The 17704-nt window shown below is 38.8% G+C and overlaps 2 protein-coding genes and 1 long non-coding RNA gene across 6 annotated transcripts in view; 2 read left to right on the top strand and 1 right to left on the bottom strand.

The window, feature by feature from the left end:
* LOC133835894 (homeotic protein antennapedia) overlaps window positions 1–17704 on the bottom strand; it is a 120330-nt gene that overhangs the window by 77454 nt on the left and 25172 nt on the right. For 3 of the 4 annotated variants that reach the window (XM_062266056.1, XM_062266052.1, XM_062266057.1), the window contains exon 2: window positions 10337–10427. The gene's annotated coding sequence lies outside the window, so the exon portion shown is untranslated. Of the gene's footprint in view, window positions 1–10336; window positions 10428–10507; window positions 10640–17704 lie in introns of those variants that run through there. The other variant, XM_062266054.1, reaches the window with a different exon arrangement.
* On the top strand, window positions 3679–4739 carry LOC133837543 (uncharacterized). Its single transcript, XR_009893818.1, has 2 exons — window positions 3679–3942; window positions 3998–4739. It is a non-coding gene; the product is annotated as an uncharacterized LOC133837543 (long non-coding RNA).
* On the top strand, window positions 14284–15874 carry LOC133838804 (uncharacterized). Its single transcript, XM_062270030.1, has 2 exons — window positions 14284–14580; window positions 15126–15874. The coding sequence occupies exons 1-2, from the start codon at window positions 14362–14364 to the stop codon at window positions 15207–15209; spliced, it is 303 nt and encodes a 100-aa protein (XP_062126014.1). The 5' UTR covers window positions 14284–14361; the 3' UTR covers window positions 15210–15874.

Below are 17704 nucleotides of genomic sequence, written 5' to 3'. Positions count from 1 at the left end.
CCCACTTCAAGCTGCCCTCTTTTCTCTTTCTCTCTCTCTCTAAAATTTTTGAGCCGTATTCAGTTTCCAACTAATTTTCTAATTATGAGCACAAAGGCGCACAGAAATCATGTCACGCTTCCTGACTGATTTATGGCCTTTGGAGAAATGTCAAACATTCGCCGGGCAGTTGTCCCCCCATCCCCCCTGCCCCGTCCACAATCCAAATCCTCAAACAGCCCACGCTTTGGCTTTTAACTTATCCAAATCACTTGACTACGTCGCCAGTTTTTGTTGTTGTTATTCGGCTTCTGCTGCTTCTTTTTTTTCTTCTTCTTGTTGTTGATTTATTTGATTTATTTACTTATTGTTGGCTCTTGTCGTATTTGTACTTGAGGCGCCTGCCCAATAATCGCCAGCCGAGCGACTGATTAGTTTAATTTAACGGATGGCGACCCCAGCTCCCCACTCTCCATCCCTCTCCCTCTGCTTCTACGCTATCAAAATCAAAGTTTAATAAGCACTCCAACTTCCAACTCACTCCTTGAACTATTGCTATAATTAAATTTCGCTGGATAACGTTTAATCGCAACTCCCTAGTTATAATTAATAATTATTATATTGTTTTGAATATATGTATGTTGTGTTACAAATCGCTTGGGCTTATCAGCAACACGCAATTAATCCAATTGAACTGGGAAAACTCCTCGGTTAAGATATCTTTACAATAACAATATGTGCTATATTTTTTTTTTTATTTAGTAGCATTTATATTTGTGAATAATACAATATATACATAGACTTCATTATCGCTCAATTCATTGGCACCCGTATTGTAATTAGCAATCTTCAGAGATTTATCGCACAAATTATAAATGGCAATTTGAATGGAATACCACGTCATAAGCCGGAACTGACCACGACACAGAAATTGTGTTCTTAATAATATTAACAGATTATTAATTGCTAAACTAAATAAAGAAATTGAACTAGAATTATTTGCAAGTGCTTAAAATATTTTTATGCAAGCAATTTTATTTTCACATTTTAAACTGTCACAATAATCTGATCAATAAAATCAAAACATGTTTTAAATGCATCGCATTATTCATGCATAATAAATGTTTGGATTAATAAAATCTTATCGAACTTTTTCGTTTTCTATATCAGAAATATTTTCTTTTTTCTTAATATCGCCCAATTTATAAGAATTGCTTAATCAATTTTAAATATATATAAAAAGCATTGTATTTGATGGTGATTTTAATAAATTCATATCAAATTTTTACGTTTTATGTATCAGAAATTATTTTTTGATGATTTAAAAATTGTAAATATGAATAAAAGGCATTGTAATTAATACAACTATTTTTCTCCGATTACATTAACAAATTCATAGGTATTTTTTTTGGTTTTTAATCCCAGAAATCTTTTTTGCAATAATTTTAAAGTGTAAGCGATTAAATATCGCATCTTTGTCGTGTCACGCGACCATCGCTATAGGAAAATAACACCCACATATGTTGATCCACTTTAGCTTAGCGTACTTGCATGTCAGCTGATGTCTACATGTGTGTGTGTGTGTTTGGGGTATGTGTATGTGGTGTGTGTGTGTGTGGAGCGACTCCCAGGGGCCGCTGAGGGGCAATGACGATGGCCATGGGGCACACTTCCAAGTAATTTGCAAAACTCCGACATCCGACACTTTGCTGTAGTTTGGCGACTTTGATTTATTGCCGAGCGCCTCGCAGGGGACACAATCAAACGCAAATGCAGGCATAAGGAGCCAACGTCAAGGGCTTCAATGTCCTGCAAGTGATGTAGGCGCGGCACACACACACATACACACACATATCCTGAGAAGGTCAGCGTTGTTAACGCGATTATGGCAGCTGTTAGTGAGTAAGCGAGTGAGAGGGGAAGCTACACAGAGAGAGAGGGAGAGAGAGAGAGAGAGAGAGAGAGAGAGAGAGAGAGAGAGAGAGAGAGAAAAACAATGGCCAACACAGAGCACTCGGGGTCTTTAGCAGTGACATGCAAACCCGGAGGTGACAGCTCTGCTCAGCTAGCAACAACAACTGAAGAGAATAACACAACGAGCAACGAAAAGATGAAACAAAAGTCCATGTTATTCTACGAAAGAGTCAAAAAGTCAACCACACAACTTTTGGCGTCAACTTCAGTTTCAGCTTCAGTTTTAGCTTCAACTTCAACTTCAGTTTTAGCTTTAGATTTTTGCTTCACATGACCGAAAAGTCGCACAAAAATAATCCCAAAAACTTCTCTACTCAAAAAACATGAAAACGTTCAGGCACAATGACAGCCCAAAAGGGGGTGTGGCAAAAGCGAGGCGGAGAAGTGTGGAGGGACTCTGCGAATGCGGAGACGTTGATCACACAAAAAATACAAAAAAAAAGGGAAAATGTCAAAGTTCTTTTGCGGTCTCCGAGGTTCTTTAAATGTTCTCGGTAACAAATAATTTTTTTTCCTTCGCTTATTTCTTTTTTTTTTTTTTTTTTTCTTGGAACCTTCGCCAGGGAATTTAGCACACGAGAATTGTGCGCGATTTTTTGTGTATGTGTTGTATTTCTTTGGGGTCTTTGGTTTTGTTTTTGTTTCTTTTCATGATGTCGTCTTTAGTTTTTGAGCTTTGCTTTTGCGCTTTTTGGTTTTACGTAGCATACTATATGTATATTATTATCAAAGCATTTTGTTTTGATGTTTATGCCACAGAAACCGGGGCAGAGTGGCATCTGTAAAGGGCAGGTAAAGGGCAAGTTGTAGTGCTCGGGTTGTAGGCACAGGAAATGTCAATGAAAGTTGTGCGTGTGTCAGATCTTTATACATGTTTACTAACTGTTATGAGAGCTGAAGAGAGAACAGTTATATCTACTACAACTGTCATAGTCGTGGGAAGTAAGGAAAGATTAAGTTCCTTTGACTTTAAGCTTGAGAATATTTGCAAAGCCTAATTGTAAAACTTTCTATAAGAACTTAATGTCTTAAGGCTTTCGTGTATTTGAGACTTTATTCAGTATTCCCTTACCATAAAGTACTTAAGTTTAATATGCTTTCACATAAAAAATAATTGAATAGTTAGCTGCGTACAAGAAATAATTTCAGGGCTAATTTAAGATTTTCATAATTAGCTATGGCCTTTAGGCATAATTTTCAAGATTCTCTTTACTTACTGTACTTTTAGCTGTAGTACATTTTTTTAATGTTATTTTAAGTTTTTCTTTTTTTTTCTTTTTGTATTTTTGCGTGCTTTTTATTTGTGTCACGGCTGCATGAACATGAAAAGGAAGTGCACGTCAAAGCTTAGACACAAACCACGAAGCGTAAAGGTGCAAGTGAGGCTAAAGTAACAACATTCATTGCAATTGCCACCGCAAACTACAATGGCTCAAAAGGGTATTCATAGTATATATGTTTTTTTTTTTCTTTGTTGTATCTGGGTAGCTTGAAATACTTTGTGTATCTGCATGCAGCAATGCGTGCCAGCGAGAATTTGTTGAACAATTTCGCTAAACTCGAGGCGAAAACTCGAATAAATTGGCTTGGAAAATGAAAAGCGAAAACTGTGCAGAAAGCAAAATAAAATAATAGCAGCAACAGCAGCAGCAGAAGTCGGAGCAGCAGCAGCGGCAACAAACGCACAAATTACAACAATTAAATGGCGAACAAAGTAAGCCAAGCCGCAATTATCACATCACTAGCAAACGAAGTCGGAGTCGGATTCGGAGTCGGAGTCTCAAGTCGGAGGCGGCAGCGACGCGATGTCGGCTTTAGCTTTAATTTATGAACTGCGGCAAGTGGATGTGGAACTTGTGGGTAGCTTGCAACCGGGTGGCCACTGAGGCGCATAGCATTGGGGAATCTTTCGCAGAAGACGTAGAAGAAGTGTTTTCACTTTACTTGCAGCTCAAGGTGAGCAGCGATTTGTAGCGGCAAATGAGGCAGGTAAAAACACCAACAACAAAAAAGAAGAGTCGTAAAAAAAAGATATGCACAACAGGTGTCAGTAAATTTAGTAGAAGGCTGTCTGGCTTTGTTTGCCGTCGTTGCTGCTAATAAAAATGCTAAAGCATCTAGAAGGCGGCGAGACCGAGGCACTCTCTCAACGCGTCTCTTAATAAATTGACAACGATCCAATTTCATAATGAAATTTTTGCGGCTGTCAGCCTTCAATTGAATCGGAAAAACAAAACAGCGACCAAAAGTGATACGTTGAATTTGGGTGGGGAGAAGCGGGAGGGGAATGCCATGAAGAATAACAGAAATAACGCACAGAGAGCGAGATCCAAGAATTCCCCCATGAAGAAATCCAGCTGACAGTCGTCCCCATTTCACTCCCCGCAGTCCCCTCTGAACCATCTACTCTGCTCGCAACCCCAACGAAACTTGCACAGAATGTGGCATGATGTTTACGTATGTATGTATTTGTGTGCGTTGCGAGTTGTTGTTCCTTATATTTTTGTGTATGTAGTTATATCGAGTAAACGAAAAACAAAAACTTTTTTCCACTTGAGTAACTTAAGTGCCAATTCCTCCAAAAACAAAACAACAACAACAAACTGAAGACCAAAAAAAAAAACAAGAGAAAGAATTGAAGGCAGCAGAAAAACCAAGTGGAAGAAGAAAAAAACAAAAACAACAAAATAACAGCAGAAGATGAGCACATGAACATTTTTTTAATAGGGGGACGCCGACAAAATTCTATTGGTTTCAATACAAAAATCGATAGCACATCAAGTTGAGACAAACAAAACAAAAAAGCAAGTTGAAGACAACTGCAAAAAGCTGATTACAAATTAAATACATACATTGGTATATTTGGAGTTGAGAACTTAAAGATGTTTACAATAAAATTGCAATTGAATATTTAAGTAAATATTGTCAAGAAAATTGTTTAGTTAGTTATATTTTTATTCATTCCCATTTATGTAAATGCAATTGCTTCAATTTAATTTTTAAAGGTAATATTAAAAGTTAAACCTGCTTGTTTAAAATGATATTTATTCAACATAATAAATAAAAGCTAAGGTAAATTGTTTTCTAAATTACTTTTTTCACTCTATTAAAATATTTTCTTCTACGGATTTAAATTATAGTTTTGATATATAAACAGCCGTCGGCAATTGTACGATATCTTAAAAAGTGATTAGAAATTATGTATTAAATATATATGCAATACTAAGACGTGTTCAAGGACATTTTGTGGCACTGGTTGCAGAAGGAGTAGTGAAACTTCAGCTGACGTCGTAGGGAAAGCTCAGCTGGTAGCCTATCACAGCTTTTGCTAGCGAGTTTGAAGAGGGCATTATGAATAATGGCTGCACATCAAATCACATTGATCAACCCATAAACCGGCACACACTCACACACATACACACACACACACGCACAGACAACAATAGAAACGCGAAGAAGAGAGAGCAAATCAAAGAAAAGCGGCCATGATTTGCCGTCGGCAATTTTTCAGTGTGGCACTTCAGCCATTGAAGAGCGAGCGTTTGCGTCGGCCTGGCAACGGGCGGCCAGCCATGCGAAGGCTTTGAGTGGCGAATGCTAAATGTGCTCGTCATCATCATCCACCATGGAAATGTATCTTCAAGACACTTTCAGCAGCAGCCATGCAGCCAGCCATTCGAACACATGGCACATCTTTCAGCTGCAACCCCGCGCCACGAGCGTGAGAGCGAGAGCGACAGCGACAACGTGAGAGAGAGCGCACTCGCTCTCTCGCAACACAACAGCTGCGCGCTGTCGCTAAACAAGAGAGCAATTGCTGCCAAAGAGAGCGCTCGTTGTGCTCTTATCCTGTTTTACCGTTCCAATGCGCTCTTCGCTGGCACGTTCGCTGTCTCACTCCCACGCAACAGCTGCATGGCTTCCCGCCAAATTTCTGTAGTTGTGTCATGCTGCTCTCTCACTGGAAGTGTTCGGCGCTCTCTCTTACGCCACTGGAAAGCCAAAACAAAACAAGTTGCCGGCAATCGAAGAAGCACGAGCCTTGAGGACAGCAATAACAAGAATTGCGTATTACACTTAACATATAGTATTATTAATATGAAAACATATTCAGAAATGCAATTAAAATTCAAATTTTCGTATTTAATTTTGTTGTTTTATCAAATATTTGATGTCATTGCCAAATTGGCGGAATCGTTTTGCCTTCTCGCATATTGATCACAAGCGCGCAACTTCAAGCTATTTGCAGTTCAATTACATTAACATAAATGTGGCGTCAGCATAAAAACTTTCGATCGTCTAAGGCAACTGGGGAGGTGGATGAGCTTTTTTTTAGGTATGTTAACCATGGCCAAGAATCAAATGTGTCTCTGGCCATTTGCACGTCTGACCCTTTTGAAGCTAATGATTTTTTGCCAAAACACTTTGCGAGCTGCTTTGAACGTGCTATCGATCACGTAAGGCCCAATTCTTTTGCAACACTGCGAGAAATATTTTGTAATAATAAACAGTTTTTAAAATTTGGCAAATTCATGAAGAATCATTATTAATAAAAATGTTTGTCGTTAGGAATCAACCCACAGCACAAACGGTACGACCTAGGAGGCAGCAATTTTATAAGCTAAATAGATTTAAGTCACGGATACACTCATTTTTTTGCAACACTGATAGAAATATTTATGAAGAAAAGCACATACATCTATTTGTTTTGACCTGCAGTCTGGTAAGAGCGAGGAGGCTGAAGCTTTTATATTATATTATATAAAACATATTTTACACATAAATCTTTAATTAATGAAAATAAATTTAAATTTGGTATCCATATTCATAAAACTTTTTTTCCTATCTGGATTACTAACGTACAACCAAGAGGTAAGAGTTAGGAGGCTGCAAATTTTTCACAACATAATTCAGTACAGACAACTCTAAACTAAGATATGTATATGCAAATACTTAAAGAATATTAGTATTAACATAACTTTAAAACCAATTCAATTGAATTAATAATTATAAAGAGAGAACTTGCATCAATTAATTTCTATATTATACTCAGCTTTACTAAATCACATAAATAAACCATTTAAGGCGGGGGTAAGAGAAGCGAAACAACCTTCGCATTCCTTTGCATCGCCTCGAGGCGCGTACGCTGCTCCTGTCAGTTGATCAGTGTCTCAGTCTCAGTCTCAGTCTTAGTCTCGGTCTCCGTCTCAGTGTCTCACGTATCTCTGAGGTATCGATTCCAATTGGAAGTCGACAGTCGCACTTTTGCAACAACACAGACGAACAGAAAATAATTAAGTTCTCAAAAAGATAAAAATCATGTTAGCCGCTGATCAATTAGTAGATTTTTGCAGCCCAACGCATATTTCATCTTTCAGCCTGTTCGCCTCAAGCACTCCTCCCCACCTCGTCCCACTTCTCTTCCGCCCGCTGCAGATGCATAAATTTACATATGAGAATGTCTTGAAATGATATTGAAGGCTGTTGAAATGTAGCAACTGCAGCCTGCAGAGACGGAGCAACCTGAGAACTGGGAACTGAAACCTTTAGTGGTCGAGGCACCTGCCTGTGTTGTGCTGTGCCCTGTAGCGATGGCTGGCATCGGATTTGGATACTGGAGACTGGAGACTCAAGACTGAGCTGGACATGCACATGCACATGCACAGACACGTCAGTAACTCATTTATCGCTTAACTGGACTTCAATGTTGCATTGGGTATTTCGACGTTTTCAGTTTTGAGAGAGTTTGGGACTCGAGTCGCGACTTCGCTTCGATTTCGCGTTCTGTTTTTTTTTGTTGTATGTATTTTGACAACGAATTTGCATGCACTCGAAACTGTGTTTTGAGCCTTGTTAATTTTGACTAAAGTCGCTGAGGCTAACGTGCACTGGATAAGCGCCAAACCCAAACCCAAACCCAATCCCAATTCCAGACACAGTCGCAGCTCCTATCCATGTTGCGTGACTGACCAAAATGCGAGTGCTACGCATGCGCGCGCTTACAAACGCGAAGCTTGAGCAAAACGATCGGCAGCAACAACAGCAACAACAACAACTAAAATAACAACGACTTCCCAACAATAACAACAACTGAAAAAAAAAGAAGTAAAATGTGAAACAAGAACCAAAACAAAGTGTTCGATGTTTCCGTTTCAAATTCTATGGAACAAGACATTTGCGCACCGCCAGCAACTTCGGCAAAAGACGCTGCGCACCACAAGACACCAAAAATAAAAAAAAGAATGGCCCAAAGGCCTCAGCGTTAATGTGGCCAACAAACAGCTTCGCTACAGCTTTAGACCAAGAGCAGACCCTGGCCTCAGACTGAGACTGAGACTGACGACTGCGACTGAGGCTGAGAGGCATTGTGAATGGACAACTTGCCGACTGAGGCGGACGCGTTAACAATTGTTCTGGCCATTCGTTTTTGGCCCAAAACAAGTTCGGCATTTTGCTTTAACAGACCGCCAGAAGTGCACCCAGACGTTGTTTGAAGGTGTACAATGGGTGCGAAGTTGAAAATGAGTAATCAAAATAACATTGTTTGTAAAAAAAGGTCAATATACATAAAAAGTCAATAGCAAGATTTGCTCGTTCAAAATAATTTGTTAGTAAATATCAATGAGTAAAATAATGAGTTGATTTTAGAAACATTTCAAAGACTCATGTGAACTTCCATCAAATTTTAAGCAAAATAAAATAAATAAAAGGTAGGCATTTTCTAATTTTAAAGAAAATGAAAACGAAATAAATGTGTTGTCTATACAAAATGAACTAATTTATATAAGCAATTGTAATATATGAGAGTAAATAACTGTTTTTTTACGTTTTTATAAATTCAATACTAATGTATGGAAATAAATAAATATTCATTAAAAATCGATTTCAAATTTAGGCGTTTATTGAATGTAAACACTTGGTTTAATAGTAAAGTTTTGGAAAGAATTTTGTAAACATAACTTTTTTCTTACAATTTATAAAAATTTCTCAGAAGTTATTACTATAATTAATACAAATTTTTCAAAGGCAATTAATATAATATTAATTTTAAATTCATGTTATAAACAAAACCATTGATTTTTAAAATATGCTAATCAATTTTCTTGTTCATTTTTTTATTCAGATATATGCGAAATTCTAAGCACAATGTTGTCAGCAACACCCACTGTGCAGCTGCCACAGTTGCTGCACTGTTTCTCAGTGCTTCAGCCGCACAGCTGAGCGCGCGATTGTGCCACAGATAAAGGCACTTGCGCATTACAACTGCTCGCGCAGACCATCCACAAGCATGTCCACTCACCAGCCCCCAACCACAGCCCCAACAACAGCAACAACAACAACAAGAAGTTTGCGGAAAAAGTGCAAGAGAATTAACAATTCATTTTATTGTTAAATATGCCGGAGCTGAAGCAGGCGGGTTCTAAGAGTTGGCCAGGCTAACAAGACTCTGTCTGCATCTGCATCTGGCGGCCTCTCCCACTCTCCACCTTCACCTCCACCCACTGGTTGCCGCAGGGGGCAGAGCAGACTGTTGGCTGTGGTTCATAGTTAATAATGCGATAATTTCATTTTCATTCAAAGCAAATCGAATGGACTCGAAACGCAGCACCGAACTGAGCTACCGGATTACGATGCGACTGTGTTTCGCTTGCTTACTGGCTGGCTGGCTGGCGTGTTGCAGCAACATGTTGCAACCGTAGCGAGGTTGCTCGTTGTTGCTTGTTGCTGTGCCTCTTGGTTGTGGCTGTGCCTGATGCATGCGCAAAATTTAAATTATGTTGTTTTGTCGCATGTTTTTCGCTTCTCATTGCTTCCCATTTATTGTTGTTGTTGTTTTTGTTGTTGCTGTTGTTCTGGTCGTTCGAAATGTTGTTGTTTAAGGGCCTTAAAACATTATCAATGAATAAATGAAAATGTCTTTTGTCGACGGAAAATTGTCGTGTTGTTCGCTTTTGTGGCATGCAACTGCTGCTTAACTTAACGTCTTCTTTTGGCCAAGCGCAGCAACAAGCGCTTTAAGCCGCTGTTTTATGTCACAGTCAACTGTCATTTGTACATTGAATGCGCGACCCCTTTGTCAGCATGGCCAGCGAGAGAGGAGTGGAGGGGAAGGGAGAATGGGAGCCAAGCTGGTTGTGTTGCACGGCGATATGTTCAATTTGCATAAAATCACAGGAAGCACTTAGGATTAATAGGCCGCGCAGGCAGAAGGATGCCAATGCCGATGTCAAGTGACTGCCAAAGTGCCACAGTGGGGCATGCAATGAACATATGTACGTGATGCTTGCACCACTGTGACTTGTAATCGCCTTAATCGAATTACGAGTGCCCCGAGTGTTTCTAGTGTGTGTAGTATCTCAATTTGAGGCAATTTTCTGCTTACCTTATTTGTTATTGCCGCTTTGCTATCCATAAATCGATGCTCACAATTAAGCTAATCCAATTTTTTTTATTGCAGCTATCCAAAATGAAATCTGCAAATGCAAAAAGGAAATTGATTTAGTTTTCAGTTTAAAGGCAGCAACACGAATTTCCCTTAAACTAAGAAACGAACCGAAATAAAACATGCGCAACATGCAAATGCCGAAATCTCCCTCTAGCGGCAGTTCTTTGAAGTTCTGCAGAGATGCTCAACACGATAAGATGAATCATTTCATAAATTCATGTGGCAGCATATGAGTAAAAGTGCTGCCTCGAAAATTGATATTTAAATGAATAAAGTAAAATAAAGAATAAGCAATATTTAATTCCCATTTATTATTGGTTGTTTTTATTTACAGTGGTAAATTTATTTATGATTTACGACTAATTTATGAAGTATTAAACGTGTGTTTTTGAGCTAAACAATTGTAACATAATTTTCCTATTATTTGTTGTACTTTAAATTTCTTTAAAATAATATATTCAGATCTAAATGACCATACATGAATTTATTCATTGTTTAGCTATTGCTTTTCATCGGTAAAACTGAAGCTAAGTTTTTAAGTGATGTATCAACAACTTAGAATTAATGATTTAAATCAAAATAAATGTATAAAGCTTATATCAATAATTTATATAATTCTGAAAGTCTCTGTTTAGGCTTTTTCAATTTTGAATACATTTCTTTATCAATTTTCTTATGATAATATTATTGTTATTTAGCTGCTTAAACTTTCTCATGAGCTTTTTCAGAAACTCCGCTATTATCGCCGCAATTATTTTGATATCGATTTAAGTCTGTTTTCCTGTTTTACACCCGCGTCGATAAACAAAAAGATTTCTTTTTGCAAAACTGTTGACATTTTCCCACCTTTTAATGTCAGCGCCCAGTTGGCATATGGACCCAGGCGGCAATGCAAACCCATGTTGCAACTCATGGGGCACATGAAATTGCACTCTGCTCCTTCCTGCCTCATGCCTCGGTTGCCAATGCCAATATCCGACTGTTTGCTGCCAATGGTACTGTCAGGTTGGCCGCTGTCATATCCTTTTGCGGCAGAGTCTGAGGCAGAGAGCTGTGGTGGAAATTTGAGCGCGCTTCTCATTCATTTGCGCCAAATGTCATTATTGTTGCTCGTTTGTTGTTTGTTGCCATTGGCAGTGGACAGCAGCAGCAGAAGCTGAGGCAGAGGCTGTGGCAGAAGTGCTTGCTTGCTGGCGGCATCTTTCGCCACTTTGGTGTGTTGGTTGCATTGGGTCTTTTGTAAGACTCCCTCGTTAAACAGATTATTTTCACACCCGTCTTGGAGTCAACTCGACTCGACTCGACTCGACTCGAGTTGCTGCCAATTTGGTAAGGCGAACAGCCAGCCAGCCATCGAGCCGAGACTCTTTGCAAGGCGTTAATAATGCGATTTCAATGCATTTGCTGTGCAAAAATTCAAAGGTTTCCTCTTTTGCTCTGTTGTATACGAGGAATATGAAAGCGACAGCCGCTGCACAAAAAGTCTGCTCGGAGTGACACATGTATGCACTTGGTTTAGACACAGAATTCGAACTTTAACTCGAAGTCGACCAGGCCATGGCCTAACAATGGCCACAGCCTGCCACAATCATTGGCATCGCTTTTGGGCGCTGTTAATTGCAAACTGATCGTGAATGGTTCGCCCCGAATCGAGATGCGGATGCGGAAGGCAAAAACATAGTATGAGCTGCACATTTGTGAGAAGTATTTTCAAAGAGCTTAGTCTAGCATTAATTGTAGTAGAACTTTTATTTTACTTTATTACATTTATTTGAATTTGACTTCATTTTTATATCTGCGGTTTTAAGGAAATAGTTTTCTATGGGCTAAAACGCCTATTTACTACGGTTCTTTGTTGATTTGGCTGACAATCTAGTATATTATGCATATTATGGTATATTATACTACTATATCAATACTACTGTGTCAATATACCTAAAATACTATATTTTACAAGTAATACTGTACCAATATACCTAAAATTCTTTTCCGCATTTTTTTTTTAGTATAAAATTAATACCCCTCTTATTTGTTTATATTCATACTCTCGACTGTTGCTTTCTTCCTTGTTTTAATTTAAAAATTAAATTCTTTACTTTATTTTGCATTATTTAAATGTTATTAACATTTGATTAATTTCCAAAAATTTGGAAATGAGATATAAATTTTGACAAATCTTCAGCTCTTGAACTTGTCGATCACAATCATCGATTTGTGAGTGGTCGAAAAAGAAAGTGATTTCAATCAGCACACGAATGCCAATAAATTCCCATTAGAAATCCACACGCGCTCAACATCGGACATGCTCCAGGGCACGTATACGTCGAATACGAATACGAATACGATAACGAGAATCCGAGTCCGAATATACCCTTGGAATGCCAGGCGTCAATCCATGGTGAGGTGGCCCACCTAGGCGCAAAATAGTATCCAAATTCATATGCATATTTGCCTATTTCGCTTGACTGTTTGTCTCTTTGCCACTTTGTCGATTTGTTGATTTGTTTGTCTTTGTGCGCACAAATGATGGGAGAAGCGCGAAAATATTTGCAGCAACGTTTGCTGCGTAATTTGATAAACGGACACTCCATTGGCCTGATGGATTGGGATTGGGACTGGGGTTGCAGAAAGATTTCAAAGCAGCTCACGCTCACATCAAAACATCCATAAATATTTTTGTCGTATTCAGCTGGGCGGCCTGGCCAGAGGCAATTTATGGCCGCGAGTCGTAAAACCCGTAAAAAGCTTCAATCGTAAAATTAAAGGCGAAAATAGTTTTTGGGCGCTTAACTCGCACTGTGTGCCTAAAATACCTAATTAATTGGCACTCTTCAACTTCTGGGTGGCCGCCCGTTTCATTTGGCTCTGCGCTGTTTTGATTTATCGTATGCACAGCGTGAAACCGCTAATCAGTCGCATTTGCATGCGCAGTCGCAGCCCTCCGCAGTATTTTTTTTCTTTTTTGCAATGTTTATAAATAGAGAATCGAGTCAAGTCAAATTGTGTTGGCTTTGTGTTGTTTCGTCTTTTATCGACGCGTATTTTGAGAGCCACTGGACTGTTGTTGCGGGCACTCAACGCTAGATGGCGTCGTCGTAACGTAAAGCGCCATCTAGCGGCAGTTTTCGCAAGCACTCTTTATTATCCTTTGCAAGCAACGAGTGAAATAGGACATTCACTTTGTGCTTCTTTCGAAAAGCTTTCACTTATAAAGTAGTACAATATTTGGCCGCCAGTGGCATTTGGCGTTTGGTGAAATGTCCTTTTTCGGAGTTAGGAAATTCAAACGAAATAAGCGCAAGGATTTTATATATATAAGTTAAGAGTCGATAGACCTTGCTACAAAGTACGTTTTTTAATAGTAAATTGATCGACGTGAAGATACCCACAAAAAATAATTCTCTTACATAGAGTTAATTGATAATTCATTTTGTTTTGGCTGCGTAATTTTATTCCGCATAATTATAAACACGATAAATCAACGAATTTAGATAATAAATTACTCAACTTCAATGCAATTTTTAATTCTTAACAAGAATAAGATAAATTCACAATGAAATTATGAATAAACAAATGCCGACTCAAAATCTTGCTCACAAAATATATCAGCATGCAAATGAATAATTTCCTAGATGCTAAAATAAATACATACTACACTCGTGAGCGTTCAAAAATTTGTTGTAGCGAGACCACACAAAGTCATCTGAGATAAATGATAAAAAATAAAAAAAAATATGTACAAAAATAAAATACAAGACAATGCAAACAGAAAAACAGAGACAACAAAACCGAAACCGAAACAGAAACAGAAACCGACGCAAAATGTAAGGCAATAAAAATGAACTTCCCTTTAATTTTATGGTCGCGCCGACACTTAATAAACAATAATCATCATCATCATCATCAGCAGAAGCGGCAGCAGCAGCAAGTCAGGGCATTGACAATGGACTCAAGATGGGGCAATGAATAAAACGAAGCTAAAGGGGGAGTTGGCTGACAATCCTCGAACCAAGTGCTACGCATCACGAGCCGGTTACTCGACGTACTTCAATTTTTTGGTCAAGTCGAGTGTGTCCCAAAGAGTTGTTGGCCAACGAGATTTGCATTTTGATGAATTGCAGGCGAGAAGCCGAAAGATGTTTTGGCCTGACATGGAGCTACTACTACTCGGTACTCTACCTGTAAGTCATTTTTAGTGACACTATCTGAAAGTGTGGTCTCTGTGGGCAGGGCTGCGGCAGAGGCGGTGGGGTGTGGCACAACACAGAGGCAGAGACAGAGAGACGCAACAAAACTCGTGTACTTTTGCTGTGACTGGTGTGACTTGAAATTTAAATTAACCTCTGCGCGCTTCGGTTCTGTTTTACCCGTCGTCGTCGTTGTCGTAATTATTTTTTGTCATTTTTTGCAAAAAAAAAAGAACCGAAAAAAAACCAAACAGAAATTTATATATATAAGTAATTTGTTATTTTTTTTTTTTGTTTGTCTGTTGGTTTTCGCCTTTGGCTGAGTTATTGTACAAATTAAAATGAACGATGTGTCGGTAAGGTCGCAGCTTTTGTTGTCTAAGCGCCAATGCTCAGCCCCGACCCCGAAGCCAACTCCATGGCTTTGGCTTTGGCTTTGACTGTGGCAGACAGCAGCGAGCAACGAGCAGCGAGCAGCACATCACACATCACACGTCAAACTTGACTTCAATTTTTTTTTGTTGCTGTTGCTTTTCTAGCTTGTCGGACATGATGTGACTATGAGCGGAGAGACCCGAGAGTTTGCCCAGACTGTTTCCATGCCGAGCCATGCCATGCCATGAATCTCCATCGTGTCCAGTTCGTCGTCGTCGACGAGATCGCGATAAGAATTACCGCTCGCTCCATGCTCCATGCGAAGCGGGCGAGATGAAAAGCTTTTTTAGCTTTTGCCCCTGGCCAAAACGAAATATTGGCTAAACGCTGATGCCGTCTACAAGTATGTGTAATTGTAAGTGATTCCTTTACATGGCCAACAACAACAACATCGACAGCAACAAGAAAAACAAACATTGTTCACAATGGAGCGCCGCCTGCTCATGGCCAGCAATACCAATAGCGAAAAATTGTGAACGACACGACGAGAGACGCGAACTTGACACTCGCAAAACGGATTCGTGGCTGTGTGTACTATAAGTACTATAGTGTTATATCTTGATCCCCACATCTAATCTAAATTCATAAGTCGACCTGAGCAACAATGGCAGCATTCACCGCGTGAAACGTGTGAGTGCGTGAGTGATTGCCGTTATGTGGCTAGCCGAAGCTGAAGTCGAACGAACAGCGAACAACATTAACGTGGGATCATATCAAACTGACATATTCCCTATCATTGTGACCATCTTGATTTATGCCCTTCAAAGTGGCGAGCTTGTCATGCCAATGGTTCTCTCTTCTCTCTTCGAAAAGGGATCATTAGTGCAGATAGTTTATCCGTCTCACCTATCAAGGTCAGCTTGTCCTAAATACCTTTTACATATGTATATAGAAATCTATGTATAACATCTGATATATAAATTAAAGACAAAAACTACTGTTATATAAATAATACTAGTTATTCAATCATACCATAAACACTAAACAGCGCTTTTTTATTTTATATAGTATAATAAAATACTGTTAAATATATTTATTTTATGGAAAAATACTGAAAATACAATCAGTGTCATTAAACGATTGCTAACTGAAGCTTTAAACTCGTTCCACTTGATAAATGTTTTCAATTTGTAAAAGTATATGTCATTTTCTACTACTAAATAAAATATTGGTGAGAGTCTTTACCTTATGAAAAAATATTGAAAAAAAATGAATGACATTAAATGGTTCTTTACTGAAGTTTTAAGTTTGTTCTATTTGATAAATTAATTAAATTCTTAAAAGCATATTTCATAAAAAAAAAAAATTACCAAGTTAACCAGAAATAAAATACTTAAAACCAATGTTAATACTATTTTATGATCCATTTATTTTTCTACTTCCCAACTTCATATTAAAAATATGCACATACTAAATTGTAACTAATGAGATCTGAAAGCTATTCTTAGTTTAGAAAAAAATCTTTTACAAAATAAAAAGAATCTATTTTATATCTTTGTACCCTTGAAGGCTTTTCTAGGCTTTTAAAAATAATTTGGTCACTCATATTAATATTTTATTTTTTTTTAATTTTGTATGTCTCATATTCAAAGTAAGAAAATAATACGCATTTATTTGAAGTTCACAACTGCAAAAAGATTCTAACGAATCCGAAATTTATTTATAGGCTTCGCTTCGAGCATTTTCCATTTCTACAACGGCTTCAATTGAGTCTTGGAATTGCCATAAATTGCAAGTGCGACAGCTGTGCGAATGTCGCCTGTGCTCCCTTCTGCGAGTGTGTGGGTGAAAATGTGTCTCTGTATGTGTGTGAGTGTTTGTGTGGAGGTGTTGGAATTGGACTTCAGTTGAAACTGGTGAATGAAGTTAGTTCATTTAACTTTAACTTATGACGCGCCAGAAATTTGCAGACAATGTCTGACAGACTTTCAAAATACTCCAGTTGAACTTAGGGGGCAACAATGGGGGCGCACACAAGTGTATGTATTGGTGTGTATGTGTGTGTGTGTGTGAGTGAATGTTTTGAATGTGAGTGTAAGCGCACTTGGTTTGAATTTTGAATGACCTTGGCATAGAGGAAATGGCAAAAAGCATTATTTAAACTTAACAAGCCGACAACTGGGAACCCCAAACACCCACACACACACTCCATACACACACATAGACAAACACTCATTGGAAGGGAAGTAGAAGGTGGGTTTGGCTCGTTGCATGAGCTGTAGACTGCCCTGCTCCCAATTTGCTGAACTCAATCAGTACACACGGCAGCCCATTAGAGACTCATCGCTCCAGGGGAGGCGAATGCCGCACTCAAAAAGGGGTGTGGCACAACCTGGTGTGTGAGTGCAAGAGTGTGTGTGTGTGTGTGTGAGTGTCGCTTCTGCGTGTATTTTGCTAATTTACTAGACAGAAATACGCCTTTAACCCACCAAGCTCATTTATTATATAAAACAGCAACAACAACAACATCAACAACAACAACAGCTGGAACCGGAGATGGAGCTGAAACTGGGAAAACTGCTTGCTGCACAGGAGTTACGAGCCATTGCAAGGACTAGCCACAGCCGCAGGAGGCTTCATACTCCCCACCTTCCCCTCCTTCCCACCTCCTTCCACCAATCTGTTGGTTTGCCTGTAGCCAAGAGACAGTCCCCAGACCTGAAATTTGAACCCTTTTCAGCCT

Source organism: Drosophila sulfurigaster, chromosome 2R, assembly GCF_023558435.1.
Source record: "Drosophila sulfurigaster albostrigata strain 15112-1811.04 chromosome 2R, ASM2355843v2, whole genome shotgun sequence".
NCBI classification, from domain to species: domain Eukaryota; kingdom Metazoa; phylum Arthropoda; class Insecta; order Diptera; family Drosophilidae; genus Drosophila; species Drosophila sulfurigaster.
The sequence above is the reverse complement of the archived record's forward strand: the minus strand, read 5'-3'. Positions and strand labels throughout refer to the sequence as shown.